This window comes from Leucoraja erinacea, unplaced genomic scaffold, assembly GCF_028641065.1.
Source record: "Leucoraja erinacea ecotype New England unplaced genomic scaffold, Leri_hhj_1 Leri_211S, whole genome shotgun sequence".
NCBI lineage: Eukaryota > Metazoa > Chordata > Chondrichthyes > Rajiformes > Rajidae > Leucoraja > Leucoraja erinaceus.
Genome location: NW_026576112.1, coordinates 1 through 10,777, shown reverse-complemented (window position 1 = coordinate 10,777; position 10,777 = coordinate 1). Strand labels below are relative to the sequence as shown.

General features: G+C 51.5%; 1 protein-coding gene across 1 annotated transcript; it reads right to left on the bottom strand.

Annotated features, from left to right (window-relative positions):
• Nucleotides 1-3,682: 3,682 nt before the first annotated feature.
• Nucleotides 3,683-10,520, bottom strand: arl2 (ADP-ribosylation factor-like 2). The gene is made up of 5 exons (XM_055666205.1): nucleotides 10,397-10,520; nucleotides 8,892-9,012; nucleotides 6,906-7,068; nucleotides 5,771-5,851; nucleotides 3,683-3,825 (listed from the first exon to the last, which is right to left on the bottom strand). Exons 1-5 carry the CDS (start codon nucleotides 10,518-10,520, stop codon nucleotides 3,691-3,693), a joined length of 624 nt encoding a protein of 207 aa, XP_055522180.1. The 3' UTR covers nucleotides 3,683-3,690.
• Nucleotides 10,521-10,777: the final 257 nt, after the last annotated feature.

Here is a 10,777-nt window from a genome sequence, read left to right as displayed (position 1 = left end):
GAACACAGGTTTAAGGTGAAGTGGGAAAAGATTTAATAGGGGTACCTTATTCACAGAGGGTGGCGGATGTATGGAACAAGCTAGCGGAGGAGGTATTTGAGGCAGGAACTATCACAACTTTTAAGAACCATTTAGATAGGTTCATGGATAGGACTTTGTTGGGAGGAACTTCAGATGCTGGCTTACAAAATGCTGAAGTAACTCAGCGGAACAGGCAGTATCTCTGGAAATACGGAATGGGTTCTGAAGATGGGTCTCGACCTGAAACGTCACACATTCCTTCTCTCCAGAGATGCTGCCAGTTTCGCTGAGTTACTTCAGCATTTTGTGTCTATCTTACATGGATCGGGCAGGTTCGGAGAGATATGGGCCAAACAGAGGCAGGCGGGACTAGTGTAGATGGGACAGGTTGGTCGGCATGGGCAGGTTGGGCCGATAAGCTTGTTTCCACGCTGTATAACTCGCGGAAGATCAAAGGGGTGGAAACAGTGGAGAATTTAGTTTCTAAGGGATAGGAGCAGAATTAGGCCACTCGGCCCATCAAGACTACGCTGCCATTTAATCATGCTAATCAAGAATCTGTCAATGTTTAAGAAAGAACTACAGATGAAGTGCAAAATCGAAGGTAGACAAAAAATGCTGGAGAAACTCAGCGGGTGAGGCATTCCTTCTCTCCCCAGATGCTGCCTCACCCGCTGAGTTTCTCCAACATTTTTGTCTACCTAAGAATCTGACAATCTTCACTTTAAAAATACCCAATGACTTGACCTCTGTGGCAATAAATTCCACAGATTCAATACAGTTCTCGGCCTCGTAGTGCATCAGTTCCAGGGACCAATGTCCGCAATGGGGTAGAGGTGAATCGGACGTTATCCGAGCTGATGGAAGGACCGTTCAGAAGCCAGGTAACAGAGGGGAAGAAGCTGTTCCTGAGTCTGGTGATGCTCGCTTTCAAGCTTGTCTCGACTGCTGGACGGGAGCAGGGAGAAGAGGGAGTGACCAAGGTGACAATAGTTTAGTTTAGTTTAGAGATACAGCATGGAAACAGGCCCTTCAGCCCACTGAGTCCACGCCGACCAGCGATCACCCAGTACACTAGCAGTTTGTGTGCGGGGGACAATTCTACTGAGGTCAAGTAACCTGAAAACCTGTACGTCTTTGGAGTGTGGGAGGAAACCGGAGCACCCAAAGGAAATTAACGCGGTAACCGGGAGCTTCCACAGATTCACCACCCTCTGACAGGAGCACCCGGAGAAAACCCACGCAGGTCACGGGGGGAACGTACAAACTCCGTACAGGCAGCACCCGTGGTCAGGATTGAACCCGGGTCTCTGGCGCTGTGAGGCAGCAACTCTACCACTGCGCCACCGAGCCGCACAAACTTAATTCAGACAGTACTCTAGCTTATGGAAGGGCCGTCCTGAAGCCTGATAACAGAGGGGAAGAAGTCTCTGTTTTGTTTAGTTTAGTATAGAGATACAGCACGGAAATAGGCCCTTTGGCTCACCGAGTCTGCACCAATCAACGATCCCCGCACATTAATACTATCCTACACAATATGAACATCTTACAATTTTACCAATTCCTCTACAAGCCTGTACGTCTTTAGACGATAGACAATAGGTGCAGGAGTAGGCCATTCGGCCCTTCGAGCCAGCACTGCCATTCAATGTGATCATGGCTGATCATCCCCAATCAGTACCCCGTTCCTGCCTTCTCCCCATATCCCCTGACTGCTATCTTTAAGTGCCTATCTAGCTCTCTCTTGAAAGTATCCAGAGAACCAGCCTCCACCGCCCTCTGAGACAAAGACTTCCACAGACTCACAACTTTCTGGGTGAAAAAGTGTTTCCTCGTCTCCGTTCTAAATGGCTTACCCCTTATTCTTAAACTGTGTGTGGCCCCTGGTTCTCGACTACCCCCAACATCGGGAACATAAAGAGTGTGGGAAGAAAACGAAGATCTCGGAGAAAACCCACGCAGGTCACGGGGAGAACGTGCAAACTCCGTACAGGCAGCGCCCGTGGCCGGGATCTGTGGTGTTGCGCACTTTCAAGCTTCTGAATCTTCTGGAGGACGGGAGAGGGCACATCATCCGAGGACGTACACTCCATTGAGGATAAATAGGGATCCTGTGGATAGGGTGAAGAAGTCTTTTTTGTTTAGTTCTGGGAGTCCACATCTCCGAGGATATGACATGGGCATCACACGAGTCTGCAGCACTCGTGAGTAAGGCAAGGCAGCGCCTTTACCACCTCAGGCAATGAGGAAATTCAGAGTGTCTCGAGGATCCTCGAGTGCTTCTACCGCACAGCGGTGGAAAGCATCTTGTGCGGGAAGTACCATCTGGTTTGGGCCATTGCTCTGCCAAAGACAAGAAGCACTGCAGAGAGTAGTGCGTTCGGCCGAACGCACTATGGGAACTTCACTCGCCCCCCTGCAGGAACTATACAACAGGAGGTGCAACTCTAGAGCAAATAAAATCATGGGAGACCCCTTCCACCCCTGCAACGGACTGTTCCAGCCGCTACGGTCAGGCAAACGCCTCCGTTGCCATGCGGTGAGAACGGAGAGGTTGAGAAGGAGTTTCTTCCTAGAGGCAATTCGGACTGTAAACGCCTATCTCACCAGGGACTAACTCTACAGAACGTTTTTCCTTCCATTATTTATTATGTAAAAGAATATGTGTGTTATGATTGTGTTTATAATTTGTTTGGTTGTTTTGTTGTTTGTCTTTTGCACAAAAGTCCGCAAGCATTGCCACTTTCATTTCACTGCACATCTCCTATGTGTATGTGACAAATAAACTTGACTTGACTTGACTTGAGAGGGGAGTGGCCGAGGTGGGATTTATCTTTCGTGAGGCCGTTAATAGACCAATACCCAATGTACACAAAGAGCAGAACAATTTGATGCCACTTGAATCTCATTCAATTTAATATTCTATGTTATAAAATAAGTTAAACAAGCGCGAACGTGAGTGACGTTGTCTGTGGGGGGCTTTGACGGACCCGGTGTGGGGGGCTTTGACGGACCCGGGTCTTCCGACGGGCAGCACGGAAAACGGACTCGACGATCACAAAGAAACACGCTGGCGAAATACTCCCGCAGAACTCGGGGGCACCCGGTATCGGGGGAAGGGGAAGGGGGGGTGGTGTAGGGAGAGAGATCGGGAGATGGGGAGGGAGGAAGGGCAAGAGGGGAGGGAGGAAGGGCAAGAGGGGAGGGAGGGCGATACAGAGGGAGTGGAGTGGGGGAGTTGGGGAGGAATGAGCGAGAGGGAGGTCAAGAGGAGTGGAGTGGTGGGGGGGGCGGAGAGTGATAGGGTGGGGGAGGGAGGGAGAGTGATTGGGAGAGGGTGGGAGAGGGAAAGAGCTGAGGAGGGAGGGGGAGGGAGGGGAGGCAGGGAGAGACAGAGAGGTAGGGAGGGAGGGGAGGAAGAAAGGGAGACTGTGAGGGATAGTGGGAGAGGGGGGGGGGGGTGAGGGAGAGCGGGGAAGGAGAGGGGAAGAGGTCAGGAGAGAGGGAGAGAGGTGGTAGGGAGGGATGAGTGAGAGGGAGTGAGGATGATAGGGAGGGGGGTGGAGAGGAGGTGAAGGGAGGCAGGCCAATAGGGAGGGGGGTAGTCGAGAGAGGGAGGGAGGATAGGGAGGGGGGTGGGGGAGGGAAGGGAGATGGGGGAGGGGAGGCTCAGTCGGCGGTGAAGATGCGGCAGGAGATGTCGGCCATGAGCCAGTCGATGCCGACCAGCAGATTCTCCCCCGTCACCGCACTGCAGTCCCGGATACACCAGTGGTGGGTCTCAATATTGTCCAGGTCCAGTGCCTGTGGGGGGGGGGGGGGAGGGGGGGAGAGAGAGATAGAGAGAGACTGAGATAGAGAGAGAGATACAGAGAAAGACAGATAGAGACAGCCATTGGCAGAGAGAGAGAGAGAGAGAGAGAGAGAGAGAGAGAGAGAGAGAGAGAGAGAGAGAGAGACAGAGAGTGAGAGAGAGGGGGAGAGAGAGAGAGGGAGAGAGAGAGAGAGGGAGAGAGAGAGAGAGAGAGGAGAGAGGGGAGAGGGAGAGAGGGAAGGGAGGAGCAGAGAGGAGATGGATGGAGAGAGAGAGAGAGAGAGAGGGAATGAGTGTGAGAGACAGTTTAGGAGAGTTTTGAAAAGGAAAGAGAGGGAGAGAGAGGAGAGAGAGAAGTTTTGGAGAGAGAGAGAGACAGAGAGAGGGAGAGAGAGAGAGAGAGAGAGGGAGAGAGAGAGAGAGGGAGAGGGGGGAGAAAGGGGAGAGAGAGGGAGAGAGAGTGGGGGAAAGAGAGAGAGGGAGAGAGAGAGGTGGAGAGAGTGATGGGGAAACAAAGGGGGCGAGAGAGGAGGGAGAGAGACGGGGAGAGAGAGGGAGGAGAGAGAGAGAGTGAGAGAGGGAGAGAGGAGGAGAGGAGAGAGAGGGAGTAGAGAGAGAGGGAGGAGGGAGAAAGAGGGAGAGAGTAGAGAAGGAGAGAGGACATTTAGAGCAGCAGTCCGCTGTTGTGCTGATGCCATAACCACTCCGCCCTCTCCACAGGACTGGTGATCAGACCTACTTTCACTGTCGAGAAATAGCAGTCCCAGGTAACCTCCCACTTTCTTCCCCATAGCTAACCCCCCCCCCTCCCCCCCTCACCCCCTCCGCTGGCTGACTTTCCACCGGTTTCTCCCCTCCCCCTCCTCGACATTCCTTCCTCCGGCTTCACAATCCGCCACTCTTGATCTTTTTGTCTCGCACCTGTTTTATTCACCCTCCGGCTGTTGCTTCAACAATCTGCCTGTCAGATAAGCCCCTCGTCTGCGTTTACCTATAACCAGCCACCCTCTCTCTCCTGCTCATCCTCTCTTCCGGCTTTCATTTCCCCCTCCACCCACTTGGATAGAGTGGATGTGGAGAGAATGTTTCCACTGGTGGGAGAGTCTAGGACCAGAGGGCACAGCCTCAGAATTAAAGGACGTTCATTTAGGAAGGAGATGAGGAGACTCATAACTCTCTGTGTGATACAGTGTTTCCTCGTCTTCGTTCTAAATGGCTTACCCCTTATTCTGAAACTGTGGCCCCTGGTTCTGGACTCCCCCAACATCGGGAACCCGGGTCTCCAGCGCTGTGATGCAGCAGCTCTACCCGCTGCTCCACGTGTTTAGATAAGTGTTAGTTAGGTAAAGGGGCTGCCCCACTGTGGCGACCTAATTGGCGAGTTTAGAAGAGTTTAGGAGAGTTTGAAAAAGTGTCATGTTGAAGACCTCCTTCGACTATGTTGAAGACCTCCTTCAACCTCCTTCAACTATGTTGAAGACCAGCATCGACTAACTTCGGGGAAATTGGACACCGAATAGTGGCGAGTTAAGACGACCTCCTTTGACTATGTTGAAGGCTATCTACCACTACCCTCGACTACCTACGACTAACATGCCGACCTACTATGACTATACCTACAAGTAAAAAAAAGTATCGATTTTTTCCATGGCGACCTTTTTTTTTACTCGCGGGCATTTTTCAGCATGTTGAAAAATACGCTGCGGCCTAACTGAGGCCTCGAGTATGCCGGGACCACTCTCGAACATGAAGGAGAGTTACGAAGACCTCCTAGGACCTCGTGTCGACCATGCTGCGAGTACGAGTCGAGGGCAAACTCGGCAGAACTCGCGGATTAGGTCGCCCAAGCGGGACAGGCCCTTTATGAAACACAATGTTATATTTGAAGCTGGGTGGCAGCGACTCTATTGCTGCACCACCCACGGTGTGACTTACATCTTTAATGGCATCTGATGAGAGAGCCCCCGGTAGGTCCTGCTTGTTGGCGAACACCAAGAGTGTAGCTCCGGCCAGCCTCTGGGGAGAGAGGACACCCAGGAGTCAAGGAGTGCCCTACACCGGTGTTTCACCACCACCCCCCAGGTTCCCCACCCCGAGGGTTCACCACGCAGTGTGCCGCCCAACTTCATCCCACAGACGCCACCACTGACTCCCTCAGCTACAGCGCCGCTGACTCATAGCACCAGAGGCACCCGGGTCGGTTGTGTGTGTGTGTCCGTGGGTGTCTACGCGAGTGCGTATGTGAGTGTGTGTGTATGCAAGTGAGTGTGAGTACGGGTGTGTCAGTGAGTGCAAATGTGTCAGTGTGTGCGAATGTGTCAGTGTGTGTGTGTGTGTGTGAACAGGTGTGTCAGTGTGTGTGAGTTTGAGTGTGTGTGTGGGTGTGTCAGTGTGTGTGTGTGAGTGTGTGTGTGTGTGTGTGTGTGTGTGTGTGTGTGTAAGGGTGTGTGTGTCAGTGTGTGTGTGTGTGTGTGTGTGTGTGTGTGTGTGTGTGTGAGTGTGTGTATGTGTGTGTGTGGGTCCGGTATATCTGCGGGTGTGTCAATATGTGTGGGTGTGTCAGTGTGTGTGTGTGTGTGTGTGTGTCAATGAGTGTGTCAGTGTGCATGTGTGTACCGGTATATCTGCGGGTGTGTCAATGTGTGTGTGTGTGTGTGTGTGTCAGTGTGTGTGTGTGTGTGTGTCAGTGTGCGCGTGTGTGTCACTGTGTGTGTGTCAGTGTGTGTGTGTGTTTGTCAGTGTGCATGTCAATGTGTGCGTGCGTGTCAGTGTGCGCGTGTATGTACAGGTGTGTGTCTGTGTGTCCGTGTGCGAGTATGTCAGTGTGTGTGTGTGTGTGTGTGTGTGTGTGAGTGTGCATGTCAATGTGTGCGTGCGTGTCTGTCAGTGTATGTACAGGTGTGTGTATGTGTGTACAGGTGTGTGTGTGTGTGTGTGTGTGTGTGTGTGTGTGTGAGTGTGTGTGTGTGTGTTTGTGTGTGTGTGTGTGTGTGTGTACGTCAGGCAGCGCCCGGAAGGAGGACGCTTCCCACCCACCCCACCCCCCCCTTCCTGGCGCTGGGACCGTTACCTCTTCCCGCAGCAGCGTGGATAGCTCGCGCTTGCAGTCCTCAAGCCGCAGGCGGTCGGCGCTGTCCACCACCCAGATCAGGCCGTCCGTGCTCTCAAAGTAGTTCCTCCAGTAGGATCGCAGCGACTTCTGCCCCCCCACGTCCCAGATATTCAGCTTGAAGCTGCAGCAGGGGCGGGGGGGGGGAGGGGAGAGGACAAGAGAGTTGTGAGTCTGTGGAATTCTCTGCCTCAGAGGGCAGTGCAGGCCGGTTCTCTGGATACTTTCAAGAGAGAGCTAGACAGGGCTATCTCTCCCTCCTCACCCCATTCTCCTGCCTTCTTCCCATAACCCCTGACACCCGTACTAATCCAAAATCTATCTATCTCTGCCTTAAAAATATCCAGTGACTGGTGGCCTCCACAGCCTTCTGTGGCAAAGAATTCCACAGATTCACCACCCTCTGAATAAAGAAATCCCTCCTCATCTCCTTACTAAAGGAACGTCCTTTAATTCTGAGGCTGTGCCCTCTGGTCCTAGACTCTCCCACTAGTGGAAATTTATAACAAGAGGAATCGAATATAGGAGCAAAGAGGTCCTTCTGTAGTTGTACAAAGCCCTAAGACCACACCTGGAGTATTGTGTGCAGTTTTAGTTCCCTAATTTGAGGAAGGACATTCTTGCTATTGAGGGAATGCAGCCTAGGTTTACTAGGTTAATTCCTGGGATGGTGGGACTGTCATATGCTGAGAGAATGGAGCAACTGGGCTTGTACACTCTGGAGTTTAGAAGGATGAGAGGCAATCTTATTGAAACATATAAGATTATTAAGGGCTTGGACACGCTAGAGGCAGGAAACATGTTCCCAATGTTGGGGGAGTCCAGAACCAGGGGCCACAGTTTAAGAACAAGGAGTAAGCCATTTAGAACAGAGAAACATAGAAAATAGGTGCAGGAGTAGGCCATTCGGCCCTTCGAGCCTGCACCGCCATTCAATATGATCATGGCTGATCATCCAACTCAGTATCCCGTACCTGCCTTCTCTCCATACCCTCTGATCCCCTTAGCCACAAGGGCCACATCTAACTCCCTCTTTAAATATAGCCAATGAACTGGCCTCGACTACCCTCTGCGCGGCAGAGTTCCAGAGATTCAGCACTCTCTGTGTGAAAAAAGTTCTTCTCATCTCGGTTTTAAAGGATTTCCCCCTTATCCTTAAGCTGTGACCCCTTGTCCTGGACTTCCCCAATATCGGGAGCAATCTTCCTGCATCTAGCCTGTCCAACCCCTTAAGAAGTTTGTAAGTTTCTATAAGATCCCCTCTCAATCTCCTAAATTCTAGAGAGTATAAACCAAGTCTATCCAGTCTTTCTTCATAAGACAGTCCTGACATCCCAGGAATCAGTCTGGTGAACCTTCTCTGCACTCCCTCTATGGCAATAATGTCCTTCCTCAGATTTGGAGACCAAAACTGTACGCAATACTCCAGGTGTGGTCTCACCAAGACCCTGTACAACTGCAGTAGAACCTCCCTGCTCCTATACTCAAAATCCTTTTGCTATGAAAGTCAACATACCATTCGCTTTCTTCACAGAGACGAGGAAACACTTTTTCTCACAGAGAGTGGTGAGTCTGTGGAATTCTCTGCCTTAGAGGGCGGTGGAGGCCGGTTCTCTGGATACTTTCAAGCAAGAGTCAGATAGAGCTCTTAGGGATAGCGGAGTCAGGGGATATGGGGAGAAGGCAGGAACGGGGTACTGATTGGGGATGATCAGCCACATTGAATGGCGGTGCTGGCTCGAAGGGCCAAATGGCCTACTCCTGCACCTATTGTCTATAAATGTCCTCTCCCACAGCCACTCTATCCAGGCCATTTAATATTCGGTTTGTTTAAGTGTGGTTCGCCCCCCTCATCCTTCTAAACTCCAGCGAGTGCAGACCCAGCAGATGGGGCACACACACACACACACACACACACACAGGGTGAATCACGAGAGGCCATCTTACTTTCTGTGTTCCAGGGTCTTGATGTTGAAGCCCAGCGTGGGGGAAATGGTGTCGATGTCCTCTCCGTTAAACTTTTTCAGGATGGTCGTTTTTCCGGCATTGTCCAACCCACTGGAGGCAGGTTAAAGAAACCGGAACATCACAGCTGCGGTGGACTATCCCCGCGTAGGAACACACGGCACGGGATTAAACAAGGCTGTACAGGTCCACCATCGATCTGCCGACCACTGGTCATAGTGTGGAGACAGGCCCTTCGGCCCATCTTGCCCACACCGGCCAACATGTCCCAGCTACACTCGTCCCACCTGCCCCATATCCCTCTAAACCTGTCCTATCCATGTACCATTCTTAAACATTGGGACAGTCCCAGCCTCAACTACCTCCTCCAGCAGCTCGTTCCATACACCCACCACCCTCTGTGTGGAAAAAGTTACCCCTCAGGTCAAGTCAAGTTTATTCGTCACATACACATACGAGATGTGCAGTAAAATGAAAAGTGGCAATGCTCGCGGACTTTGTGCAAAAAGACAAACAAACAAACTTCAGATTCCTATTAAACCTTTTCCCCTTAACCTTAAACCTATGTCCTCTGGTCCTCGATTCCCCTACTCTGGGCAAGAGACTCTGTGTGTCTACCCGATCTATTCCTCTCATGATTTTGCACACCTCTATAAGATCGCCCCCCTCATCCTCCTGCGCTCCAAGGAATAGAGACCCAGCCTGCTCAAACTCTCCCTATATCTCGGACCCTGGAGTCCTGGCAACGTCCTCGTAAATCTTCTCTGCACCTTTTCAGCATGGCAACATCTTTCCTATAACACGGTGCCCAGAACTGAACACAAACCTCGAAATGCGGCCTCACCAATGTCTTATCCAATTGCAACATGACCTCTTGCCTATTTCCTTCGCTCCATAGATGCTGTTGCACCCGCTGAGATTCTCCAGCACCTTTGTCTACTCCCAATTCAATACTCTGACTGATGAAGGCCAATGTGCCAAAAGTCTTTGGTGACCTCCTTAAATCCAGACAAAATTATGAAAGCGCACTTGAAATCTCAGGCCGATACATAAACAGACACACAGTCATAGAAACATAGAAAATAGGTGCAGGTGGAGGCCAGTCGGCCCTTCGAGCCAGCATCGCCATTCATTGTGATCATGGATGATCGTCCCCTATCAATAACCCGTGCCTGCCTTCTCCCCATATCCCTTGACTCCACTCGCCCCTAGAGCTCTATCTAACTCTCTCTTAAATCCATCCACTGACTTGGCCTCCACTGCCCTCCGTGGCAGGGAATTCCACAAATTCACAACTCTCTGGGTGAAAAAGTTTTTTTCCCACCTCAGTCTTAAATGACCTCCCCTTTATTCTAAGACTGTGTGTGGCCCCTGGTTCTGGACTCTGAACATTGTTCCTGCATTTAGCTTGGAAGAGCCGTTCGCACAGCCGACGGCTTTGCGGTGGGCCGGTAACTCGGCCCTCCCGCCCCCCCTCCACCGGCGACCTAGGCGGAACAGTCCGGTGTATATTGGTTGAGACTCGTATCGGAGGCCGTGACCTCTAGTTGCTTTGCTCTTCAACGGGTAAAGTAAATACCGGATAATCCGAATAACTGGTTGGTGACCCATGCTCTCAGAAATCAGAGATGAAACCGACCTTACAGAACAGTGCATCACAATAAGCAGTCTTCTCTCCACACCCGCGATGGGGCCGAGGTATACAACTAAATAACTGCTTCTAACCTTCACAAGTTGTTCCATATCCCTCCATATTTATGCCTCACTTCAGCTCTTCTTTCCACCCAGACCCACCTGGCCCATCTCTCCCATATCCAACCTGAGCCGCCTCTCCCCTGTTTCCCCCAGATCTCTTTCTCTCTCTCTCT